This window comes from Phascolarctos cinereus, unplaced genomic scaffold (assembly GCF_003287225.1).
Source record: "Phascolarctos cinereus isolate Bilbo 61053 unplaced genomic scaffold, phaCin_HiC Scaffold_2;HRSCAF=192, whole genome shotgun sequence".
NCBI classification, from domain to species: Eukaryota; Metazoa; Chordata; class Mammalia; order Diprotodontia; family Phascolarctidae; genus Phascolarctos; species Phascolarctos cinereus.
This window is the reverse complement of record NW_027555625.1, coordinates 371,280,345-371,304,209: the sequence shown is the minus strand read 5'-3', so window position 1 is coordinate 371,304,209 and position 23,865 is coordinate 371,280,345. Positions and strand designations below refer to the sequence as shown.

At 45.4% G+C, this 23,865-nt stretch overlaps 1 protein-coding gene across 5 annotated transcripts in view; it reads left to right on the top strand.

The window, feature by feature from the left end:
• Positions 1 to 17,644, top strand: part of SIL1 (SIL1 nucleotide exchange factor) — a 264,597-nt gene extending 246,953 nt beyond the window's left edge. For all 5 annotated transcript variants that reach the window (XM_021005078.2, XM_021005077.2, XM_021005076.2 and 2 more), the window contains 3 exons: positions 14,081 to 14,177; positions 14,482 to 14,646; positions 17,151 to 17,644. In XM_021005078.2, coding sequence (XP_020860737.1) covers positions 14,081 to 14,177; positions 14,482 to 14,646; positions 17,151 to 17,504 — 616 coding nt within the window. In that variant the 3' untranslated portion in view covers positions 17,505 to 17,644. The remainder of the gene's footprint in view (positions 1 to 14,080; positions 14,178 to 14,481; positions 14,647 to 17,150) is intronic.
• Positions 17,645 to 23,865: the final 6,221 nt, after the last annotated feature.

The window sequence follows — 23,865 nt, the reverse complement described above, 5'->3', positions numbered from 1 at the left end:
GTTTGAAGGGAGGAAAAGCTGTAGTGAATAAGGGACACCTTTTTCTGGCAGATAAAGAGAAGAGCCACTTACATACAGCCTGAGTAAACAAACACTCACCCAACTTCTGCATGAGCTTTGGTTTCCCACTATGTTATAGTGCCAAATCAATAACACTTATGTTTTTGGTTTTGTTTTTTAAAATACATACATAGATCATTCCAAAACTGTTCTCCAAGCTTGGCCAATTTGATTTAATTAAGGTCTTACTTTATAGTGAGGGAGAGGGTGTAGATATTTATATGGTGTGATTTTAGGAGCACTTAGAACTACACTAGGATTCCCCAAATGTCCAAAAATATATCCCCCAACATCTGTCACATATATCTGAAATTCTACCCCTTGAGATACATTGTTCCATCTATATGGGTTAATTTGAAAATATAATTACCCTTGCCATGGATAGCATGTGGTCACTAACACATTATAAATTAGGTGGTTATGTCAGTCTTTCTAAAGAAAAACTGGATCTGAAAATCCCAGAACAATGTGAAAGCCATTGCTGTGGCTTAGATGGGGGAAATAGTGTGATAGTAATTTTACCAGCTGTACCATTTTGGCAAGGGCCAGTCATGGTGGAGCTGTTGGTGTCTGTGCTGCTAGAATGTATAAGAGCTATTTAGAAAAGATTGCAAGCCCCACTGAGGATAAGTACGGTGCCCAGCCTAAATAGATCATGTCCATTACCAATTCCTTTGTCAGGTCCTCTGAACTCTCAGAATAGGAGGGTGACAAGTCATGATACCTAGGTATAATTATAATAATACTATAATAATTTTCCATCAGTCAATCTATCAGCAAGCATTTATTCAGCTACTACTTGCTGCTAGGGGCTGGTGATGCAGAGCAAAAAAAAAGAGAAACACCCCCTTGCTGTCAAGGAGTTTACATCCTACCGGGGAGACAAGTAACTTTCATGCATAGGAACATACACAAAAGTTTGCAAGGTAATTGAGCGGGGAATGTCCCCATAACTGGGGGGATTGAGATATGCCTCCTGCAGGAAGTGACCATTTAGCCAGGATTTGAAGGCTACCAGGGATTCTGTGAATCAGAGGGAAGGACAGAGTGCCTTTCAGGCAAGGGATCCAGGTGGAAGATGGAGGTGTGTGAGAAATCACAGGAAGTGACAGACTGGACTAGGGAGTGCAGAAAGAGGCAGAAATAGTTATTTAAGCCACTTGCTTGGGTTGGGGCTGGGTTTTAAATGTCAAACAGAAGGGTCTGTATTTGATTCTAAAAGCAAATAGGGAGCCACTGTCTTTTGTTGTGAAGATTAGAACCTGATCAAGGCATAGACCAAGCTGAGAAGGAAATCATGAGAGAAGCCTCCTAGAGAGTGGGCAGTTTGGGGCACCTTGTCTTCATATTAAATCCATGTGGACTTTAATAGTCATCTTAGAATATAGTAATGTGGAGGTAAAAAAAGAGATACTTGTGTTCCATTTGACAAGCATGTACTAAATGTCTTTACTGTGCCTGCAGTGGAGGGCTTTGTAAAGGCTATAAAAACAATCTGAAAAATAGGCCCTGCCCTTTAAGTGCTTTCAGTTTACTTTTTTGTTATCCATAATCTTATGTCTGGTCTTTAGAGGCCTAGAAGGAGAAGGGGTTGGAAGTCCATGGCCATTAATCAGCCTCCCAACAGAGAGACTAAAAAAAAAGAAATTCCATTCAAAATTACTTACCAAGACTCTCACAGGAATAATATAAATACAGCCACAAAACATTCTTTACAGAAATAAAGACAGACTTAAATAATAGCAGAGAAATTAATTGTTCGTGGCAGGGTTGTGCTCATACGATTAAAAATGACAGTAGTACTTAAATTAATTTGCAGATTCAGTACCATACCAATCAGACTACCAAAGTATAAGCTTATAGAATGGGATGATATTATAACAAAATTCTCTAGAGGTACAAAAGGTCCAGAATCTTAAAGAAAATAATGGAATAAAAGAAGGGAAAGAAAAAGGGCTGAGTAAGTACCACATCTCAAAATATACTACAAAGCAGTAATCATCAAAGCTGTTTGGTACTGGTTGAAATAGAGAAGTTGACCAGTGAAATAGATTAGTTACATAAGATCCAGAAGCAAACGATCACAGTAGTGTAGTGTTCTCTATACCCAGTGTGACACCCTCCTGGTGTAAGGACTCACCAGGCACTAACACGAAAAGTGCTCAGAACATTGGAGGTGTGACTGGGAGAGGTAAGGCCTAGAACATCTCGCCATCTAGCACAATAATCTCTAAGTGTATATGTGACTAGATGGAAGAGGTGAAGCATAAACAGATGAGAAGAGAATGGAAGGAGACGTTTCACAGGTATGGGGAGGAGAGGAGATCTTGGTAAAATCACAGAGAGGATCACAGGAGATAAAATTAACAATTTTGAATATGTAAAATTCAAAAGTCTTTACACAAACAAAAGCAATGCATTTAAAATTATCACAAATTTCCATTGACAGAGGTCTGATATCTAAGAACAAAACTCATTTCCTGTAGAATTGTGGTCAAAAGAGTATGAACAAGTAGTTGTAAAGGGAATAAATCCATATTATCCACACCGCATGAAAAAATGTTCCAGATCACCAGTTAAAAAAGAAATACAAATTAAAACCATTGTCATGTTTACCTTATACTCATGAAATTGGCCAAGATGACCAAAAAAAAGGATAATGACAGTTATTGGATGGGAGGTAGCACGACAAGCTCTCTAATATGCTGATAGTGGGACTGTGATTTGATTCAACGTTTTGGGAAGAAATTTGGAATTGAACACCAAAAATTAAAACACCAAAATTCCTTAAGCTGTCATGCTCCAAAGAGGTGAAGGACGTGCATCTTTGAAAAGACCTTTCTGTACAAAAATATTTATAGCACCAAAGAACTGGAACTGTTGCCTGTCAATTGGAAATCATAACATAAAAATGTAATGGAATAATATTTTGTCATAAGTGATTGTAGAAGAATAAAAGGCAGAGAAACTCCAGAAGGCTTGTATGAACTGATGCATCCTGAGGTGAGCAAAATCAGAACACAGATTTACACAATGGTCATAACATTGTAAAGGAAAAATGCTCAGGAACTCTAAGAGCTTCAGAACTCTTATCCACGCTATGACCAATTAGAACTCCACCAGACTAATGAAGAAGCATCCCAACTGTCTCTTAGCAGAGAAATGATAGATTATAGGTACACAATGGAGCATACATTTCAGACTTGAGCAATACAACATAAATTTGTTTTGCTTGACTATGCATATTTGTTACAAGGTAGGGCTTTGGGGGGATTATGAGTTGCGTAATGATGGTGGTATAAAAAAAGAAGAAAAGAAAGAAAAAAGAGCATCAGTGGAAATTTAGAAGGGAACATACCTCAGTAGAGCAGCGCTGGTACTGCTACATTAAATTAAATATGCACATAAAACAAGCTGTATGTAATAGATTCATTGTTCCACATAAAATCATCTAATGGCCTTCTTTGAGTAAGAAAATGTTCACATTTGTTGATTCCTTTTTTTTTTTTTAAGATCTATTACCCTCTGATCCTGGTATCCCTAAACTAGAAATCTTTTCAAGTTGCCTCTTTCCTTCCAGATGTGTGTAATACACAGATATCCCCCATGCAGCAAAAATCTCTTTTCTTCTTCCCCATTAGCCAAAGTTTATATATAAACCCTGTGGATTTACTTCATACAGGTATTGAAAACACCTTGAAAGCATCTCTAGGTAGCTTTTTTCTTAATTATTTCCTTTGTCTGCAAGTGTTCATTCTCTCTCTTTCTCTCTCTCCCTCCTTCATTCTCCTGTCTCTCTGTTTCTTCTTCCCTCTTCTCCTTTTTCTTTCTCAATAAATGCTTATTGACTGACTGTCTCCCCGAGTTTCTCAATTTAATCCTTTTTAGCCTGCCATGTCATGGGTTAGTGGGCTTTAGTCTTTAGGGCATTACTGTTCCTTGCCATCGCCATCGTTAGACTGAGGGCATTGTGGCATTGATGTCCACACTTTGTCTCTCTTCACTTATTTTTATGTCTCTCTGACATTTGGCTCTTTTGAACATCTAACATCCCTTTTATGCTTCTCATCTTCTGTAGAAGATTGTTGTATTTTGTCCCCCCACTGAATCCTCATTTTCCTTTTGTCAGATTTCTTGCTTTTTTCTTTATTGTATTTTGATCAGCATGCCCATGTAGGGCTCAGATTTATTGGGAGGTCTTTTATCTTCCTGGCAGTGATTCTCAAGGCCTTGGTCTAAAGAGGCTCGGTTCTGACTCGGGCCACTGCCAATAGACTTTTCCTGGATGGGACAGAAGAAATTTTGGCTAGATATGTACCATATGGATATTCTGAAATAATCTTACATCAGTCTATTCAGTTTATCAGGAAATGAAGAAAGGAGAAACCAGATCCCATGCCCTTCTCCGAGGTACAAAAAGGCTTCCTAGCCTATTTTAAAAAAAAAAAAAGATGGTTATTTTGATCCCTTAGGTGTAGCAGCATTTTGTACTTTTTCAAAATATTTTCACATCACATCCATTACGTCATGGGATCCTTACTATTAGCCTGTGTGGGGAAACCAAGATTATGAGGTCTGTGTGAGCCAGGCTAGCTCCCAGGTGTGCTCATGCCTTGGGGATTGGCTTTCTTCTTACTCTGTTTTGCTGTCCCAGCTGCTCCTTCAGCACCAGGAATCTAAACCGCTACGTGCAGGATCTTTGAGACTACACAAGAAATAGTAGGGATTTGAGGGCTAATTTGAGAAGACATGATACATGCAAAAAGACATCATAGTATATGAAAAGAAACATTTAACAGTACAAATTCATGTACTTTATTTCCTGAAAGGCTCTAGTGTAAGAGGGGGCTGTAGATCTAATTTACTGTGTCCTCCTCATTTTATACATGAGGAAACTGACACTTTGAGAGGGAAAAATAAATGGTTAATTACGAAAGGCCTAGATCCTTGTTTAGAAGAATAGGATACAATATAGATGAATGTAAACTGAAATAAATTGTTATTTGTATGTGTGTGTAAATATATAAAGCTCAGGAACAGGATGGGCAAAGAAAGCTATGTTCAGGTAACATTAAGTTGGGTGTGACTGGCAGGAATGGACAGCCTAGTCAGGAAGTAATCGAAGAGAAAGGAGGGCAGTTAGAGGGTCTTGGAAATTAACATGAGGAATTTAGGTTTGATTAACCATCTAGTCCAGTCTGTAGTCTCTTTCCAGTATTCCCATCCAGCCTTTGCTTAGGGACTTCCAGTGAGGGGTAATCCCCTTTCTCTCCACTTTGGGATAATTTTAATTGTTAGGAACGTCTTCTTCGAATCAAGCTTATATCTGCTCCTTCACACACTTTGCTTCTCGTTCTGCCCCCCAGGGCCAAGCAGAAGCTTCATCCCTCTCCCCATGATAGCTCTTTAGTTTTCACCAAAGATAGCCTTCATCTCCAAGCCATTCCCATATAACATGATCTTTTCACCACCCTGAGGACTCATCTCTGGACTCTCTCCAGCTTACTCCTGTCCTTCCTCCAGTGTTCTCAGAACTGCCCCCCCGTACTCTTGCTGTGGCCTCCCCAGGTCAGTGTGTAGTGAGACTACCGTTTCCTCAGCCATGGACACTAGGAATGTCCCTCCTGTAACAGATGGTGTTCATCTGAAACCTGGAAGCCTTTAATACATTTATCTTTACAACCGCTCTTTGAGTTTAGGGATATCACAAAAGTCTTCAGGCATATTCTGCTTGGCCTCAGAGGACAGACTGAGGAAGAGTGCATTGAAGGTTGTTGCAGTGTTTTCCTTTTAGAATTATTTAAAGATTTCCTAGCAGTTGGTGGGCTCCCACTCAGGAAAGGTTTTTGAGCAGAAGCCCAAATTGGGAATTTTGTAGAGGTTATTTTGTTCAGGTACAGTAGTTAGAATTGAAAGAGAAGCCCTCTGCGTCCACAGAAAGATGAGCATCCTTTATTGCACCTGTTCTGGCCCTCGTCCCTCCACTCCTTGTGCTGGCAGGAGCGTCCTCAGTTTCCATAGGCTCCTTGCTCATAGGTCCCCCCTTCTGTGTGCTCCTCCCTAATGTCAGTCATCCAGTTATCACTTAGTTTTTACAAAGGGATGGTTCCTGAGAAACTAGAGTGAATACAACTTCCCCCAGTACCTAAAGTGGAGGCGAGAGAGACTTAACCCAGGCAGCAGATGACAAAAAACACACCGTGTGAGGAGGTCACAAGGAACTTTTACTCCGGGCTGTTAGTTCTCTACCTGGCTTATGTAAATGAAATCTTTTCCTTTCCTAGATATTACTGGACCTTAGATTTAGGCCAGGAAGGGAACTCGGCAATCTTCCAACCTTCCAATGTTGCAAGAGATCTTCCAACCCCTCATTTTGTAGATGTGGAAAACAGACCCGGAGGTCCTACAACGTACTGTGTCAGAGAGCTGGAAACCCTCCAAGCCAAGCCCTCTGACTCCAGGACGGGATCCTTCCCCTGCCCCAGGGCAATGTATTTGCGCCCTTGTGAAGCCCCAGGACCAGAGGCTCTGCCCCAGTACTTCCAGTGGAGTCTGCTTGGCCCAGCCAGCTCCACCCCCGAGCCACATTTTAGTTTGTATCTGGGCCCCATTTGCAGGCAGCCAAAAACTGCTGTGCATTTGTCACTTTGCACTTGAACTGTTTTAATGTTTTTTCCTTTTAAGTTGCAATCTTAAATTCAGGCAGGCAGGTTTTACCTGGCACTAAATTGTCTAATCTTTTGTTGCCCTCTATTCAAGCTGTAGAGATTTCTCTTTTGAAAAAAGCAACAATCACTGAATCTTAAACAAAGTATTTACATTTTGCCATCAACTATTTTACTATTGTAACTTTTTAATTATTTGGTGTCAGAATAATTTCAGCAGTGGGCCATTTATATGCCATCTCAGAAACATGATAGGTGTTCTGCAGAGTATGATTCTCAATATTTTATTTGAAAATGACAAGTTTTTATTTGCCTCCCATTGGGGGAAAATATCATAAAATTTAACATTCTCTCTCTCTCACACCATCCTAATACATTTGGATCTCATTAAGGCCCTTTTCTCGAAGAAGTGCCTTCCCAGTGATATATACTTCTTCTCTAGGCCATTAATGTAAAAATCTCTGGCCTGCCCCTCCCTCTTGATCTGTTTTTCCGGGGAAATGCTTTATTGAGATCTCTTGAAAGCTCTCACTTCACAATGACATGTCTCCCCTCCTCTCCACACTGTTATAGAATTCTCTCCCTTGTAACAGAGTACGGACAATCAGATGAAAATGAATCAGTCTGTTGACCGCCTCTGAAGTTGTGTCCCTCATTCTCCACCTGCGGTCCACCCCCCTCTGAGTGGGTGGAAAGCAGGCGTCAGCATCCCCTGTTTGATGCTACTCTTGGTCACTGATCTGTTCGGTTTTCTAGAAGAGCAGGTCTTCTCAGCTTTGTCTTAATTTGTCTTCTTTACCAGAACAGCCTATCAATAATCATTTATTAAGCACTTCTGCTATGTGCTAGGCATTGTACTGGGGACACGCAAAACATATATGAAACAGCCATTCTTTCTAGAAGCTTGTCCTCTGTTAATGGTAAACACAACAGATATATACATAAATATATTCAGAATAAATCTATAAAGAATTGTTTTGAGACCACCGTTTGGCACAAGGGGATTCCTCCTGGGAGGACATAGGGTTCCCCAGTGACCCTTGCTTTCTACAACTGGGCTCGCAGTGCCCTCCTCCCCCAGCACAGGTGTGGCTCTCAGTAGGTTAAGTCCTTATCCGAGTACCCAGTTTATGTGTAAGTAAAGTCCCCTGGCCAGCAGAGATCTTGGGGGAAACATCCCCTTAATGAGTTTGGGTGCTGAAAATAACATACAAAACAACAGCAGTCAGTTCAGTGCAAAGCTTTATTGCAAGCAACTGGGAAGAAGGGGGGCGGGAAACAGGAAAGAGGACCTAGACTTTACTCACATAAAGGGTGGTGCTGCCTCAGGAAGCACAAAGGCACAGGCTTATTCAGCAGAAAGGGGGTGCTCCAAAGTCCCTTCTGAGGGTGAGGTTCTTAACACTGTGATTTTGGGGAACCCGTCCTTTCCCCCCACACCGTGCTAGTTGGCTGAGTTGCGTGTTAGGAGTCAAGGCAAAATAGTATTTTGGGGGAGTTGTCATCAGGGAGGAAAACAAACTGACAGTAGACAAAATATTATTTGGGGGACACAGTTGTACTAACCTTCAAAAAAGATTATCGTCAGTATTTTTCCACGAATATATTCTGTATGCTTATAGCCTACTTTAAGGGAAAACTGTCATGGTGGTCTTAAGACCACCAGGCCTAATCTTATAACAAGAAGAAGTACAAATAAAAAAACTGTTAAATCCACAGCATTTTGAGAAGGGCACAAGCTGTTGGGAATCAGGAAGGCCTTATGTCGAAGGTGCTGCTTGAGCTGATGGGAAGGAAGAGAGGGATTCTCTGCAGAAAGTGAGGAGGGGCAGTACATTTCAGGCATAAGGGAAGACTAGTGCAAAGGGAGTCCTTTATGCTATCTCACTTGGAAATCTCATTGCCCTCATGGGTTCAGTCATCATCTCTGCAGACGATTCTCAAATCTTGTTGTTTATCCAGCTCTCACCTTTCCCCAGTTGCATCAAACAATTGCCTTTTGCATGTTTCAGATTGGATATATACATCTTGAAATCACCATTTCAAACAGAACTCATTCTTTCTTCCCCTAAATCCTCCTGTCTTCCTGTCTTTCCTGTTACTGTCATCCTGCCCATCACCCAGCCCTGCTCCATCCACTTGTCTTTAGTTACATCCCCTGCTTGTTGCCAGTCTGGCCATTTCTGCCTGCACCATAGCTTACCCAGCTGTCACACGTTTCAGGCATTCACCTTATGTGTAGGCAACAGTTGGTCTCCTGGCCTGGACTTCTCCTGCTCTGATCCCACTTAGCTGCTAAGAGGATTTTCCAAAAACATGGCTGTGACAGTGTCACTGCCCCCAACTCAGTAAAACTCCTGTGGCTTCCTGTTACCTCAAGATCAAATATCAAATCCTCTGTTTGACTTTTAAAGGCCTTCACAGACTATCCCCTTCCTGTTCTTACATTTTGCTGCCCTCTCCATATCTTGGTATTCCTCAGACACTGAAATCTCCCAATCTCAAACATCCCTCAGTACCTTTTCACTGGCCATTTTCCATGCCTAGAATGTGCCCTCCCTCCTTAACTCTAGTCTTCTAGCTTCTTTCAAGGCTCCACTTAGATGCCGTCTTCTTCAAGAAGACTTTCCTGGTCCTCCCCACTGCTAATGTTCTCCCACTGAGGTTACGTCCATACCATTGGTATTCTCTGTATTGTATGTCTGTAGCTGTTTGCATTTTGTCTCCCCACTAGAATGTGGTGGTGTTTTTTTCCTTTCTTTGTATCCTGGGCTCAATAAATACTTATTGACTGATTCTGTCTATCACTTGGGTTATAACTTTTACTTAACTTTTACTAAATGTGTGTGACTATTGTAAATTTTATTCTTCCACTGCTTATGGAAATGGTATCTGTACTGATAGAGAATTATTTTTAGCATTCCCCAAATAAGTACTGTAAGAGATTGAAGAAGGTCATGGTCACTAGAAGTGACCAAACATAATCTCCGTTTTCCCTTTATATTCCCATTATTTCCATCAGACTGAAACTCCTTCATAAATACTTTCCCCGGGCTAACCACTTTTGCAAAGAAAATTGCATCATGAAAAAGGTTACTGCCAAAATGAGCTAGCATGCTGAATATTTCTTCCTTCAAGTCAAGTCATCAGAGTCCTCTGTTTGCTTTGTACTCATTTTCTAAGAAGGACAAGCGTTCCTTTAGCAACCCAAGATATTTCAAGTCTTCAGTACAGAGACTTTTCCCCTTCTCCGTTTTTAAGCCTTAGTGCCTAGTACCTGACTATGGAGGCATATGTACTGAATTGGTATATGTTGCTCAGTCTCAGAACTGAAAAGAGGATATCTGTCTGCCTGCCTCTTCATACCAGGTTCTTTGTTAAATCTTGGTAGGTGGTGGTTCTTAGAGATCTCAGTGAATCATTAACTCCTCTTGTTCAACCAGCTTGTCCTATGTGGTGGGTCAAGGGGCACAAAGCAAGATCTGGCCTTCATGTTTCAATACTGAAGGAAAGGAAAAAAATTTTCTCCCCTCAGTTTCCCCCTTTGGAACATGTACAAATAGAGATTCCTGTAATCAAGCAGAGGTGATAAATCTGCGTGGCCATTTCAGCCACTTGTCTAGTAGGTGTGGTGTCCAGAAGCAGTGTGTGGTAGCAGAAAAAATTTATGGTTTCAACATGAGACAGTCTGTGATAACCGTATTAGCCAGCCAACCACTGTTTTGCTCTTTCCCCATTGGAAAAGGGGCGTCTTTAATGTTAGCGCCTGCCTTTCAGAACTAATTGTTCACAAAGATCATGGCAAATACTAACGATAGAAGTATTTGGATGGTTCACCATATTGTTCACCATATTTAAACTGTCAAAATCCTTAAATGTCTGAGCAAAACCCAAGCAAACAAAGGATATTTTGGGGACTTATTATGTGTGTTCTACAGCAGAAAAATTCTGTCGTCTATATGACTTCCAAGTCCTTTAAACTAAGTATTTCAGTGTTGTCATTTTCAGCCTTAGACCTTCCCACGATCGTTGCTTTTCCGTTTGCTGTTGAAGAGATGCCTCATTCATAAACATTTCTGCAGTTGTGTGTCAAGAACTAAATAGACTGTTGAATTGCATTGGCTTTGCTTGTTCAGGGACTGAGCATGTGTCGCAGACTCTCAGGAGTCGGAGGGCTGGGAAATGCCACCTAAGATCCGGGGAAGTTGGGGCAGTTTTTCCTCAGCCTCAAAAAAAGGCCGGTTTGAAGGATGCTCAACACAACTGGTGCCTTGGAGTAGTTGTGCCGGCTCCTGCCACAGAATCCCTTTTCTTATTGGGAGGCAACCAGCACATCACTGTCACCTCTGTGCCCCATCCCAGCAACAACAGACAACTAGTTTTTCTGGGTCCTTTGGCCCAAGCAGGATAAGTCACTAAAAAAGCCCTTGCTGTATGCTCTAATAATTTTGATAATATTGTAAAAATCCCATACTCCCATTTATTTACTTCCATTTTTTTCCCCTTCAGATTACCTGAGGAAATCACTCTTAACATAGTCTTTGAATTACTGTAGAGCCAAATAATATTTTTTCTTCTCTCCCCTTTTTTCCACCACACCCTTTCCTTTAGCCACATCTAATTGGCTGCTCCATCTTCCTAAGTCTTTCTCTAATTCCTTAATTACGTTTGTCCCCTCTGAATTTCTTCTGTGCTGGTTCTGTCTGGGACTGAGGAATCCAGATTTGAAAGGGAGTTCTAGGGTGGGAAGATGTGGCCTGGCCCGGTCAGGGATCTCCTCACTAAGGCCTTTGGGATCAGTGAGCTGTGCTGTCTTGGCAAGAGGTCCTCCCTTCTGAGATAGTTAGAAGAAAGTAGGTGGCAACATCAGTTCATGTGCCACTTGGCCTCGGGACTGCTCTCCCTCCTTTTCTCTTCTTTCTTTAGAGGGCAGTTGCATCCTGCCTCTCCTCTGCAGTTTGGTTGGAAGATTACGTCTTTTCCAGTTCTGGACCTAAAAAGAACAGAGAGTCTTTTTGTGTGTCTTAAGTTAGGATCCGACTGGCCTGGCAGCATAGGCGTAGGTGTGAGCATTGGATGGCAGTGGTGCTTGTCATGGGTCTGGGTGAGTGACAGGGTCTGGGATTACAAAACAGAAATAAAGGTAGCCCTGCCCTGGAGGAGCTTCTCTTCAGAAAAAACAAGAACTCAGGTAAGTTAATCTAAAGACGTTGCCATATGTATATATATGTCTGTACCTGTCCATGTGTGAGTGTGCGTGGGCACACAGACAGGGAAGGGAATCACAGCTGCGGGGGTCAGGAAAGGCTTTGTTGGAGAGGTGACCTCTGAGCTGGGGCCTGCACAGCAGTGGTGATTCCAGGAAGGGCAGTCTTCATTCCAGGCCTGGGCAAAGGCAGCTGCAGCTTATCTGTGAACTGGGCTGTGGCAATGTGGTGTAGAGAGAGGAGATGGTGTCACGAATGGGGGCGGGGAGGGGAGTCCTGTTGTCACCTCTGGGATCCACTCGTATTCCTGCGTGAGATACGGAGCACCATATACAGGGAGCAGCAAGCTGACCCCCATGCCTGGTATTAGTGAAGGGAAGCTGGAGAGTGACCTGGTCAGACTTACACTGGGGGCCTAGTCCTGTGACGCTGGGCCTCCACTGGAACAGGTGATCTCTGTGGAGGGGCCTGTGAAGGTCAGTGCTCACCCACTCCCGAGGGGCAAGTTACCTATCTCAGAGCTTTCCAACAAATGAGTAAACTCTGTTTGCACCCCTATTTCACACGTGTGTTTTGAGCCTTAAAGCACAGTGCAAGGTGTTGTTATTCTATTTCTTAAGTTCTAACGTTTTATGATCCTGTACACACATAAATAATTATGTGACAAGACTGTGTGATGTGTGCTGGAGGAGAAGTAAAACCAAAGTGCACTGGGAACCCAGAGGGAGCAGCCATTCTTGATGGAGAGGGCCAGCGTTGTAGAGGAGGTGGTTTTTAAACTGGGTCTTACATGATAAACAGGATTTGGGGAAGTGTCAGGGAGGGGCATTCAGGGTTGTGAAATCAGCCTGGACAGAGGTGAGCAACCATTCCACAGACCAGAGAAATTACAAGTCTTGTGCCATTCCTTCTCCATCTTCCTCCCATAATTCTCTGACCGATCCGTAGATATTTGTGAGATATTTTATAATTTTCAAAATGTTTTCCCATATTATTTCCTTTTATTCCCAAAAAGAACCCTGTGAGAGAGGTATGTAAAACGTTTTTATCACTGATTTTACAGCAGAGATCCAAAAGGATACGTGTGTGTGTGATAGTGAGACCCCAAACTGTAGTCGAAGGGCTAGGTTTCTAACCTTCCCCATCCCCACCAAGCAGAAAATCCCTAGTAGCTCCCTTTCTGTCCTCTAATCCCATTTTCAGGATATGCCACACCAATTTTCCCTTCTCTGAGAACTCCTATCCTCTGCCCTGAGTTTCATTCTTAGCAGATTTATAGGCTGGGACAGAGCCGTGTGTGCTGTCTCTTACAGTGCCTTCTCTTTGCCTCTCTATTGCTAAGGACAATAAATGATGAGGCTCCTTGGTAGCATTTCCAAAGGTCTGGTTTGCCCCTTCCTTGGAACATAGCGTTTGATGCCTGTGTAAATCACTCAGCCTGGTTGCTCTCCTTCTGACTTGACTTGTGTCGGGTGAGCATTTTTCAGGCCCAGGGTGGCTAAGAGGGCCCCAATTAGCTCTTGCTTTGATTAAACACATGGTCTTTTTGATTCATTGGAGTAGAGGGAAGCCGGGGTGGCTTGGCCCATCCTCCCTTCCGCCTCCCCTGGTGGGCACCAGCACATCCGGGCCCTGGTCTCTTCAGACCTTGGCCCATAAGTTACAGTATGAAGCATCTAGGGGCTGCCTCGACAGTAGCCTGACCGGCCTCTCTCTTCCTCAGTCCATCGCTCATCTCCAAGCTTTGCACGCTCCATCCCTCCCACGTGGCCCCAAGTCCCTCCTTCCTTACATCTGCTTCACAGAGTCTGGCCTGCATCATCTGCAGGAACAGCCAAGGCCTCCCTTCACAAACTGCCGTGTATGGATGTGTATGTGTTTGTTCTACGTTTGTGCTGTGTTGTCTACATGTGTAATTTAACTACATACATGTCTATATTAGAATGTCTGCTCCTTGTGAGTAGTGGTTGTGTCAATCTTTTATGCGTCCCTGGGTCTAACAGTGCCTGGAATGTACTAGAGGCTTAAATACTCGTCGCCGAATTGACTAGATCCTTGTTTACTTGACAGCCAGTTGGATGGGAGGGCTGCTCTGGGAACACGTGAAGAAGGGGAGAGGTCATCCTCTCCTCTGTTCTCTACTTACAGTAACCCGAAGGTCCAGGTCGAGGCCGTAGAAGGTGGTGCCCTCCAGAAGCTGCTGGTCATCTTGGCAACTGACCATCCTGTGACTGTGAAGAAAAAGGTACCTCCTCCGTATCTCCTTCTGGCTTTGTCCTCAGTGTCCTCACTGGTGAGGAGGGGAAGGTCTGGCAGCTGGCATAAGCAACATGTGCTTAGGATGTGGGGCTGGGGGTATTGGGCTGGGGGGTCTGGGCCTGCTCTGATTTTCGGTGTATGCTCAGAGGGTGCTGCTCTGGGCCCGTTGAGGAGCTGGGGTGGTTCTTCCCAGCAGGATCTCACAGTCAGGAGATCTGTCGTCACTCCCCCACCAGCCCTGGAGCCCTGGCATTGCACCCCCCAGCCTCACCCTGCCCCCTGCCCCGCAGGTGCTGTTTGCTCTGTCCTCGCTCCTTCGGCACTTTCCCTATGCCCAGCAGCAGTTCCTGAAGCTGGGAGGCTTGCAGGTCCTGAGGAGCTTGGTCCATGAGAAAGGCATGGAGATGCTGGCTGTGCGTGTGGTCACCCTGCTCTATGACCTGGTCACAGAGAAGGTGAGTGTTGTCCCCAGACCCTCCTCTTCCCCAGCTTGGATCTCCTTCCACTTGGTACTGAGGCAGCATGAGATAGGGGAGTCCCAGGATATGGGGTCTCGGGCAGGTGACCTCCTGTCTCTGGGCCTCAGTTTCCTTATAACAGTGCACATTTATATGGTACTTTATGGTGTGCAAAGTGCCTTATGCAGATTCTCTTGTTTGATTCTCACAACACCACTGAGAGAGGTGCTGTTATCTCATTTTACAGGTGAAGAACTGAGGCAGACAGGGGTTATGTCACTTACCTAGGGTCACACAGTTAAGTATCTAAGGTCACATCTGAGCTCAGTTCTTTTTGACTCCAGGCCTGGCACATGGTGTCCTGCATTGTCTCCTCTGCCTCCTTATTTGTGCAATGAAGAGTTGGGATTAGATGATCTCTAAGGGCCTGTGATATGATGCTTAATGCCAGTCTATCCTCTCTTGCTTTTGTGTGAAAGGGCTCTATGAGAGAGATGGTGAGGACACCTGGGGAAGTGACTGGTTGGTTTTACAGGGTCCATTTGGAGGTTCCTTGAGGAGACAGGGACCCTCCTCCATGTCAGGAGCTGCTCAGTGGCAAGGCTTCAGGGGCCCATCCAGACGGCCGTAGCTGCCAGAGAGTTTAAGCATATTCCAAGGCAAGAATTTTCTTATAACTGTCATTAAATGAGTTGCTGGAAAATTAGGAGGAGTCAACTTTTGGGGGGGTCAGTCTGTTTTTCTAGTCCTGGGAACTGTATGTGGTCCTTTGTCTGAAATAGGTGAATCAGTGCTTGCTGGGGAGGCAGGCGCCACATCCGCCACCCTACGTGTTTGTGGTGCTAGGGCCATCCTTGGTAATAGATGTGCAGACTGATGAGCCTCAGGGGTGAGATGGGGCCTTCTCTGCTGGGTTCCTCTACTGGCCACTTCAGGAATAGAGCCACCGGGATTCCTTCTTCCTCTGACCTTGGACTCTGAGCCACCCCTCCCTGACCCCAATATTCCCACCCCTCACTTTCCTTCTTTGGTCTCTATATTTCCCCTATAGGAGGGACCTTATCAGTGCTCCATGCTGCCCCACTGAGGCCTGAGGAGGATATTTAGGAGGGGTTTGTGAAAGACTGAAGGCTATTAGAACATGTTTGAGGAATATCACGGTTTCCTCCCGCAGAGAGCGCTCATGTGGGCTCTGTCAGGGGCTGGGGGAATTTGAGCGTGCAATCCGTCTGTGTGCTGGAGCTCCAGGGCCCCAGAGGGGTGGGATTCTCACCAGCTCTCTGACACTGGGCATGTCATTGCACTCCTCTGCTGAGACTTGTTGGCTTCTAAGGTCTATCCAGTTCCAGATCTCTGACTTGCTGAGCCTGTGATGTATCTGAGTAAGTTATAGAGTCAGAAGTGCTAATCAAGGGGGGGGGGGGAGAACCAGGCCTTGGGTGTGATTCTTAATTTGTCATTTTAAAGTCTGAGAAACATAGTAAGAAATGACAGAGTGAAGTGGGCCAGTGGATCAGAACTCAAGCTGTCCACAGAATGGACGTGGTTCTCTCAGGGGCTTTCCCAGTGAGGGCCCTCTTTTCTTCTGGGTGTTTGAGTAAGTCAGGCCCTGTAGTTCTCAAGCAGGAGATAAGAAAAGAGTGCGACTGAATCAGCCAAGAGGCCACATTCCTCCTCCTTTTCCCCAGTCAGTGAGGACAAGTACCTCTGGGCTTTCCTTGTCCTCTTCCCTACTTTGCCCCTTGCCTAGTAGCATTGCTCTTAACTGAAACTGGAGACGCTATAATCTTCCATAATAGCAAAAAGACATGTGGTGTTCAAATCTAATTAATAAAGTGTGTACATAGTCAGTATCACAGGAGGTGGCCCTCTGGGCCCAGGGATTGGTTATTGAAGGCAGCCCCCCCCCCTTCCCACACCCCTCCCCTCCTCAGCCTCCTTTTCTGGCTCTTACATTGAGCTGACAATTGTCAGAATCCTCTGGCCATGAAGAGCAAGGTCAGTCACCTCCTACCCCCTTATCTGGAGCTCTCTCACCCAGGGCTGGGGGCAGAGGGCAGGGAGAATGGGATGGACCTGTGCAGCGTAGGGCAGGCGAGGGATTCAGAAGTCATTCTGCTCCTGCTGCCCGAGCTCACTCTCTCTGTGGCCCAGCTAGCTGGCTCACACATGAGTATGTGCCCATGTGAGTACATCAATGTAAACTAGTCTTCATTCTTGCACAAATCACTTAGGGTAGATGGGAGTCAGTGGCACATCTTTGTATGTGAAGAACAGCAAATTATTTTAAAATTGACAGTATTCAGATTCACAATCAATTCTGTCTTGCTTATGAGTGGAGTTTTTTTGTTTGTTTTTTCAGTTTTTTACCCTCTTGGCCTTATAAATGTAAATTTCCTCCGTATCTCACCTTGATTTTGATGCCTTGGCTAGCTGGATATCTGGTGACTTGGTACTGACTCTGTGTCCTTTCTGCTTTTCCTCCTCCCTGTCTTTTGCAGATGTTGGTAGAGACCGCTGAGCGTGGCCAGGATCCCCCAGAGGAGAAGGTGCAGCAGTACCGCCAGGTGGAGCTCATGCCAGGACTGCAGGAGCAGGGCTGGTGTGGCATTGTTTCGGGTCTGCTGGGGCTGCCAGAGCATGACATGCGGGAGAAAGTGCTGCGGACCCTGAGTGCCCTCCTCACCCCTTGTCGGGACCGCTACCGCCAAGATATCCTACTCAGCAGCACCCTCCAAGGTTTACGGGACGAGTACCAGGAGCTGGCTGCTCTGGAACAGCAGGATGGGGAAGAGAATGGCTACTTCCAGGAGATGCTGGGCACCATCAATGGCTTCATCCAGGAGCTTCGATGACGTCACCCCTCGGGCTACTGGTGGACAGAGAGGGAGGCACGGCATTCAAAGGAACTCTTGTGGATTGAGGGAAGACTTCCCACACTGACATTGACGTGCCCTGCTGACCCTGTATTGGTCATTAAATGGAGGTGTTGAGAGTTTGCTGTTTGTGTGTCCTTTTCATCTTCTTGACAGGCCTGATCTGCAGAGCGTTATGTGGTAGAGGTACATCTGCACTAGAGTGTGCAGGATAGAAATTCTCAGAACTGGTCAGGAGCCAAGTAGCAGGGTTGGGATGAATAGTAGAAAAAACTGAGCAATGGGGCCTTATTTACAGTGCTGCTAAATTAGGGTAAGTCAGAAGTTCTGAAGTTGGGATTCCTTCAGGGGTTTGTGGACAGATTTTAAGGCGGTCTGTGAAGTTGAAAGGGAAAAATGTTTAGATGACTGTATTTTGATATAATTGATTTCCTTTGTAATTATTTTACACATTTAGAAACATTATTTTGAGAAGGTATCCATGTACTTCATCAGACTGTCCAAGGTTCCAGGACACCTAAAAGGCGAATATCTCTTAGGTTCAACAAGCAGATATTCCAAGTCAGTGAACCTGAGGCGCCAGTATTGAGGACAGTGACTCTTATCTGGCCTTCTGGACATTGGTTTGCACATGGTATTGCGTGCTTGGCCAGGTCAGGAGATTCACTTCCCTGTGGGCTAGTTTGCATGCGGGAATCTCCTCCCAGCACCCCAGACTACAGTCCTGCCTGCTAACCAGTAGGATACGGCATCTGTCCCCGACCCCTTGCCCCACGGATGACCCGAATCCAAACTCTTTCTAGGCCTCGGGTTTCAGTTCTGTGCATTTTTCAGCACTTATATTTCTATGACACTTTTAAGCTTTACAAAGATCTTTCTTGACAGTAATCCTATAGGACATATACTTGCCAGTTTTATTATCACCATTTTACAGATGAGAAGACCGGGTTCAGAGATTCTGTGGTCTTAAGAGTTCAGAGTGACTTGGACGTGGTTTGGATTAGACTTGTGCTGTCTTTTTCTGAAGTTGGTCAATGTGGACAAGGTGTTTTGTAAACCTTAGATTCAGTATAATTTAGCGTAGTAATGTGAGCTTTTGTGGCTACCACATTTGGTCCTCCTGAGGAACTCAGGGTAAGGATTGTGATCCCCATTTTACAGATGAGGAAACTTCAGAGGTGAGGTTTCGATCGTGAAGTTCTAGATGTGAGACGAGGCCACGAGTGCAGGGGGCATCAGACGTGACGGATACACCTTCCTTTAGCGCGGAGGGTCTTAGGGGCAGTATTTTTGCTTGGTGGTAGTGGTGGCGGTTGTTACTGGTGGTCCTCCGTTTCTGAAGACGACCAGTGACGTCAGAAATGAGTGATGTCTCGGGTATGCTGGCCAGGGATGGGGCTGGAGGGGAGAGCTGGATCTTAGGCTTTCTGAGAACTAGCACCTTTCTTTCTGACTTCAGCAGATATCATTTCTGTGTGCTGCCACCCATCAGATTTTCTCTCTCCCCCAACCAGGCTGGCCTGGGACTTTGGATGACCAGCCAGAAGAGGTCATATGTGAGGTCAGGGAGAGGTGAAGGCCCAGGGCTCTTGTGTGGACTGCCTGGTAGTCCCAATTACCTCCCCCTCCCTGCCTAGCAAGGTGCAGAGGAGAGACTGTGCACGGCAGCTGTGAGCCTGCTGTATCCATGTTGCTATGGCAACTCTGGCTTTGGGGTTTCCAGATTTGGATTCCTGTATGTTTGTTTTTCTACCTTTCCCAATGCACCAGCCGGACTGGGCTAGCTCCCTCCCTTCCTTTCCAGAGAAGAAAACACAAGAAAGCTTAAATCTGGACAGAGACTGGCTCCTCAGGCCCAGGGATTAAAGTTGAGGCCGAGTGGAGAGGGTTGTGGGATATGGATGCTCAGATGGGTAGCCTGATTGCTGCTTTCCTCCAGGTCACTCTGCCTGACCCTTCCTAAAAGGCTCCAGATTATTCCTTGGAAAAGGCAAAGTTTGAAAAGCACTTTGGATGAGATTTTCTAGTCTCCCCACCTTTCCTTGAGTGGGTAGGGCAGAATTATGGCCCTGAGGTGACAGTTTCATACTTGCTTTTCTTATCCTGCCCAGAGCAGAAATGGGAATTCATGGCAGCTGGCTGGGAGCTTGGGGACTTTGTCTGTGAGGATCTCCCCATTTCATTATTTCTCTCCCCATGATCTCAGCCCTTTCTAGCCTGTACCAACCAGGGCGTGAGAAGGTTGGGGGTAGTTCAGCACCCAGTACAACAGAGGTATAACTGTTGCCTGGACCCTCCACCTCTACCTATCAGAGTTGCCGCATGGAGACGTCAAGGAAGAAAACTGAAAGATGAAGGTCAGAGGAGCCCCCAGGGACATAGATGGGGAGCTGTGGGCAGAGGGAGGGCAAGGTTGGAGTGGTGCCATTTCCTGGGCTCCATTACTGCTCCCAGCAACATCCCACCCACCTTGGACTCTTGAGGTCAGAAAGGATAGGTCCTGTCCTGTGATCAGACGTACTCATCTAGGGTCTCATTTCTTTCAGTTCCGGTCTAATTTCTCTCTAGTTTTTACCTTTCAGCTCTCTTTCTTCTCTAGGAAGAGCAATAGATATTTATGGCCTTTCAGAGGCACCGCTGGAAAAGGCAGGAAGGAACAGGGCCCTGGGTTTTGTTCTTCCTGCCCCCCCACGTACTGATGGCGGTGCCAGAGCTGGCTCCAAGGCGAGAGTGACACTGTCATCACCTCACCTGTCCTGTTGGCAGATTCCTCAGACACCCTTTGCTTTTCTGCTGTGTTCATTGTCCTCATTCCTAATCTTCTTCTCCTGACTACCTTTAGGTCTCAGCTCACATCTCACCTTCTGCAAGAAGCGTTTTCGGTTCCTCTTATTACTAGCGCTTCCCTCTGACACTGCCTCCCAGTTTATTCTGAATATATCTTATTTGCACATATTCATTTTCATATTGCATTAGAGTATGAGTTTCTTGAGAGCAGGGACTATTTCTTTGTATTCCCAGCATATATTCCCTGGCATATAGGAGGCACTTAATGATTGCTGTTTGACTTCTTCCCCTTCAGGACTTTGTCTTTGTGTCAAGCCAGTCCAGTATTTACTGAGTGCCCACCATGGGCCTGCCCCTCCAGCTTTCTTCAGTGTATTGTGTGAGATATTGGAGAACATGGTACATGACCTTGGAGAGAGAGCTCCTGTTCTTGAATGAGAGTTAACAAATGGAATCTAGGGCAACCCAGCGATGGAGAGGTATTTGGGGAGTTTCTGCCTTCGGCTTTTCCTCTTCTTCCCCCCAGCTCTTCTCCATGTTCTAACTCTGGGCCTCTGCCCAAACTGAAGGCCACTTAGCTTGTTTTCAGTGCCCAAAGTTTGGGGGACCTGGGGCTGTGGAACAAGAATAAACACATTCACGTTTGATTTAATTTGGGCTGAGACATTCCCAGAGATGGAAAAGTGGAAATACTTTTAAGAATATCACCAGAACACTCACTCTGTTTTCTTAATGGCAGTTTCACTCATCCCAGTGTATTCTCATTTGCCATTTGAGGGCAAAGGAAAAAAAATGGATGAAGTGCCGAGATGGTGGGACGGGGAGTTGGAGAACACACGTATCCCTTCGCCCCATTCTTTTTCACTGGCAGGTCATGCCAGAGCCTCCAGGCCTTTCAAGAGTGGAAATCTGTCTAGTCTGAATGGCAGTTCGTGGTTGGTAGTTTCTCTCATGCATGCAGGGAACCAGGGTAAGGATCTCATTGAATCCTTCCAGGTAGTTGGCCGGCAGGGGCTGAGAGGGTGGGGTAGGGGTGAGGTGGTGGACAACTTGCCTGCTCTATCCAGTATGGCATTCGGCATCCCTAATGGAAGCACGATATGTGGATGTGTGTGCTGTTGCCTTGCGAGTTTTCAGAATAGAAACCAGGTGTACTGTTTTCTGTGGGTGGTTGCCCTTCCTTGGGACCCCTGAGATATAGCTTCTAGTCTGAAGCCACTCCAGCATTTACCTACCGAGTGTCCACAATGTGCCCATCCATCCCTATTCACATTGGAGAACATGGTCTCTGACGTTGGACAGCTCCCATTCTAATATGGGAGATAAATGGTATTAGCAGAACAAATGGAGCCATTTCTGCTGTGGGTTGGCACGAAGCTGACCAGGCTCCCAGACTGCCATTTCCATGGAGTAGAGACAGGGTTCTTTGCATTCTCCTTCCCCTCCACGGGTCTTTATTTTCAGCATGTTTGGCACTGTAATGTATGGAACGTGATGACCACGCAGACTGGTGACAAGGTATGTAGAGGTGGCTACTCTGGGGGCTCCGAGTCCTGGATGAGATTAAATGGAGGCTGTGCCTGGAGAGCTCCCCAGCCAGCTTTATTATTCCCTACAACTGTGGCCCAGGGGCTAGAAAGAAGATAGCATTCTCTTCTCCCCCTGCAATGCTCTGGGAGTGGTACCAGCCAGGTCAGGGGCCTCAGATTTTCAGCAGAGCACAGGGAGGGATGGCACAGATACGGTGGACGTTACAACCCCTGCCAACAGGCAGTATCTTCTCTGGGTTCTTACCTAAGAGCCAGGGACAAATAAGGGACTTGTGGCTACAACATGATGGCAGTGTGATTGGCCTGTTCATGGAAGGGCCTGTAGGCTGACAAAACGGAGATGAAAGGAGGAAAAGGACAGGGAATGCAAGGCCTCAGGAGAAATTCTAATGGGTTAAGTTCAGTGGATTGGGGCCAGGCCCCTGTACGGGGAAATGAAGGGATGAACGTGGGAGCTTGAGACCTCACTGTGGGAGGACAGTTAGTTTCTGGGAGCCAAGGAGCAACTTACTGGGAAGAATTTCCAGACCTAGGAACGATGGATCATCTAGGACTGGTAGCTTTGTTAGCCTGTCTTTTTGTTGTTGTTTTTAGGCAGCCGGACTTGCCCAAGGTCACACAGCTAGTAAGTGTCAAAGTGTTCGGTCTGAGGCCAGATTTGAACTCGGGTCCTCCTGACTTCTGGGCCAGTACTCTATCCACTGCACCACTTAGCTGCTTCCCTGTTGGCCTGTCTTATGACCTAGAATATTTTTAGAGCCTGTTTAGGGGGGGAGCGGGTAGTATATTCCTCTGGGACTTGTCTTTGACCATTCATTGTTTCCCACTTATTCATAGCTCTTCATTTGTTTCATTTAATATCCTCCAATGAGAAAGGGATGCAGGGGAGAGAGAAAACAAGGGAAATGTACACTTTAGATACCTGGCAGGAAGGTTCAGTGAAAGGCTACCGGAAGATTTTTGAAACCAGAGGCAGAAACTTTCCCTGCAGATTTTGTCCTGCTGCCCATTCCCAATTAGAGCTGAAGGAAGGAAGGTGTCTTATATGCTACAATGGATGCTCTACTTTCTGCAACAGATGTTGCAAATCGAGTCTTTTTAAGTGGACTGCAAAAGAGCTGGCCTTTTCTTAATAAAAATCCTACTGTGGATCCCTCTATAAAACAAATAATTACTCCTTAACTTACATCTGTTGTATAAATGGTTTTTTTTTCCGCGTTAGCCCTCTGTAGGGAGCTGTTCACAGCTAATTAAAGGAGAAGGGCACAATCTCATCTGTCTACTACAAATCAGCCCAGTTTCATAGTGGTGGAAAGGGGGTTGGGGGAAGGGGTCACACATAGATTTAGGGTTGTAAGCAGGAGTTGGGGTTTGAACTCGGGTTCTCTGACACCAAAACTATTCCTCTTTCCATCACTCTTCCTCTGCGGGACTAGAGCTGGCCCAAGTACAATTTTTATAATTCTGTGATGACAGCTCACACACTATAAACAGAGCTGGTTATCCTTCATTCTCAAAGTGGACCAAAATGACATCATGGTGTTGGAGTCAAGCTACATGTCAGCGTGGCTGATCAGACCAATAGCAGCTCAAATCTACATACAATACAGTATGTGCGTGTACATACATCAGTCGTTAAATGGTGAACTCCTTGGGGGCAGGGATGGACTTTGGCCCCTTTTTGTATCCTCAGTACTTAGCACAATGCTTGGCATGTAGCAGGTGCTTAATAAATGTTTATTAACTGACTCTATATAAAACACTTTAAACCATTTCATCTGGAACTCCTGATAGGCCCATAAGGAGGCTGATGTGCATTTGCTAAGCAGGGGCCCCTCATAGGACACTCTCTTAGAGGCAGAGATTTTAATCCAGGCCTTCTCGATCCAGAGCCTCACGAGATTTAATGCTACAAGTCTTTGTGAGCTAGAGGGTCAGTCACGAGCAGCTGCTGGCTCACAGAAGCTTTTTAAAGAGCTGCATGTGTGATGGTGCACGCCTCC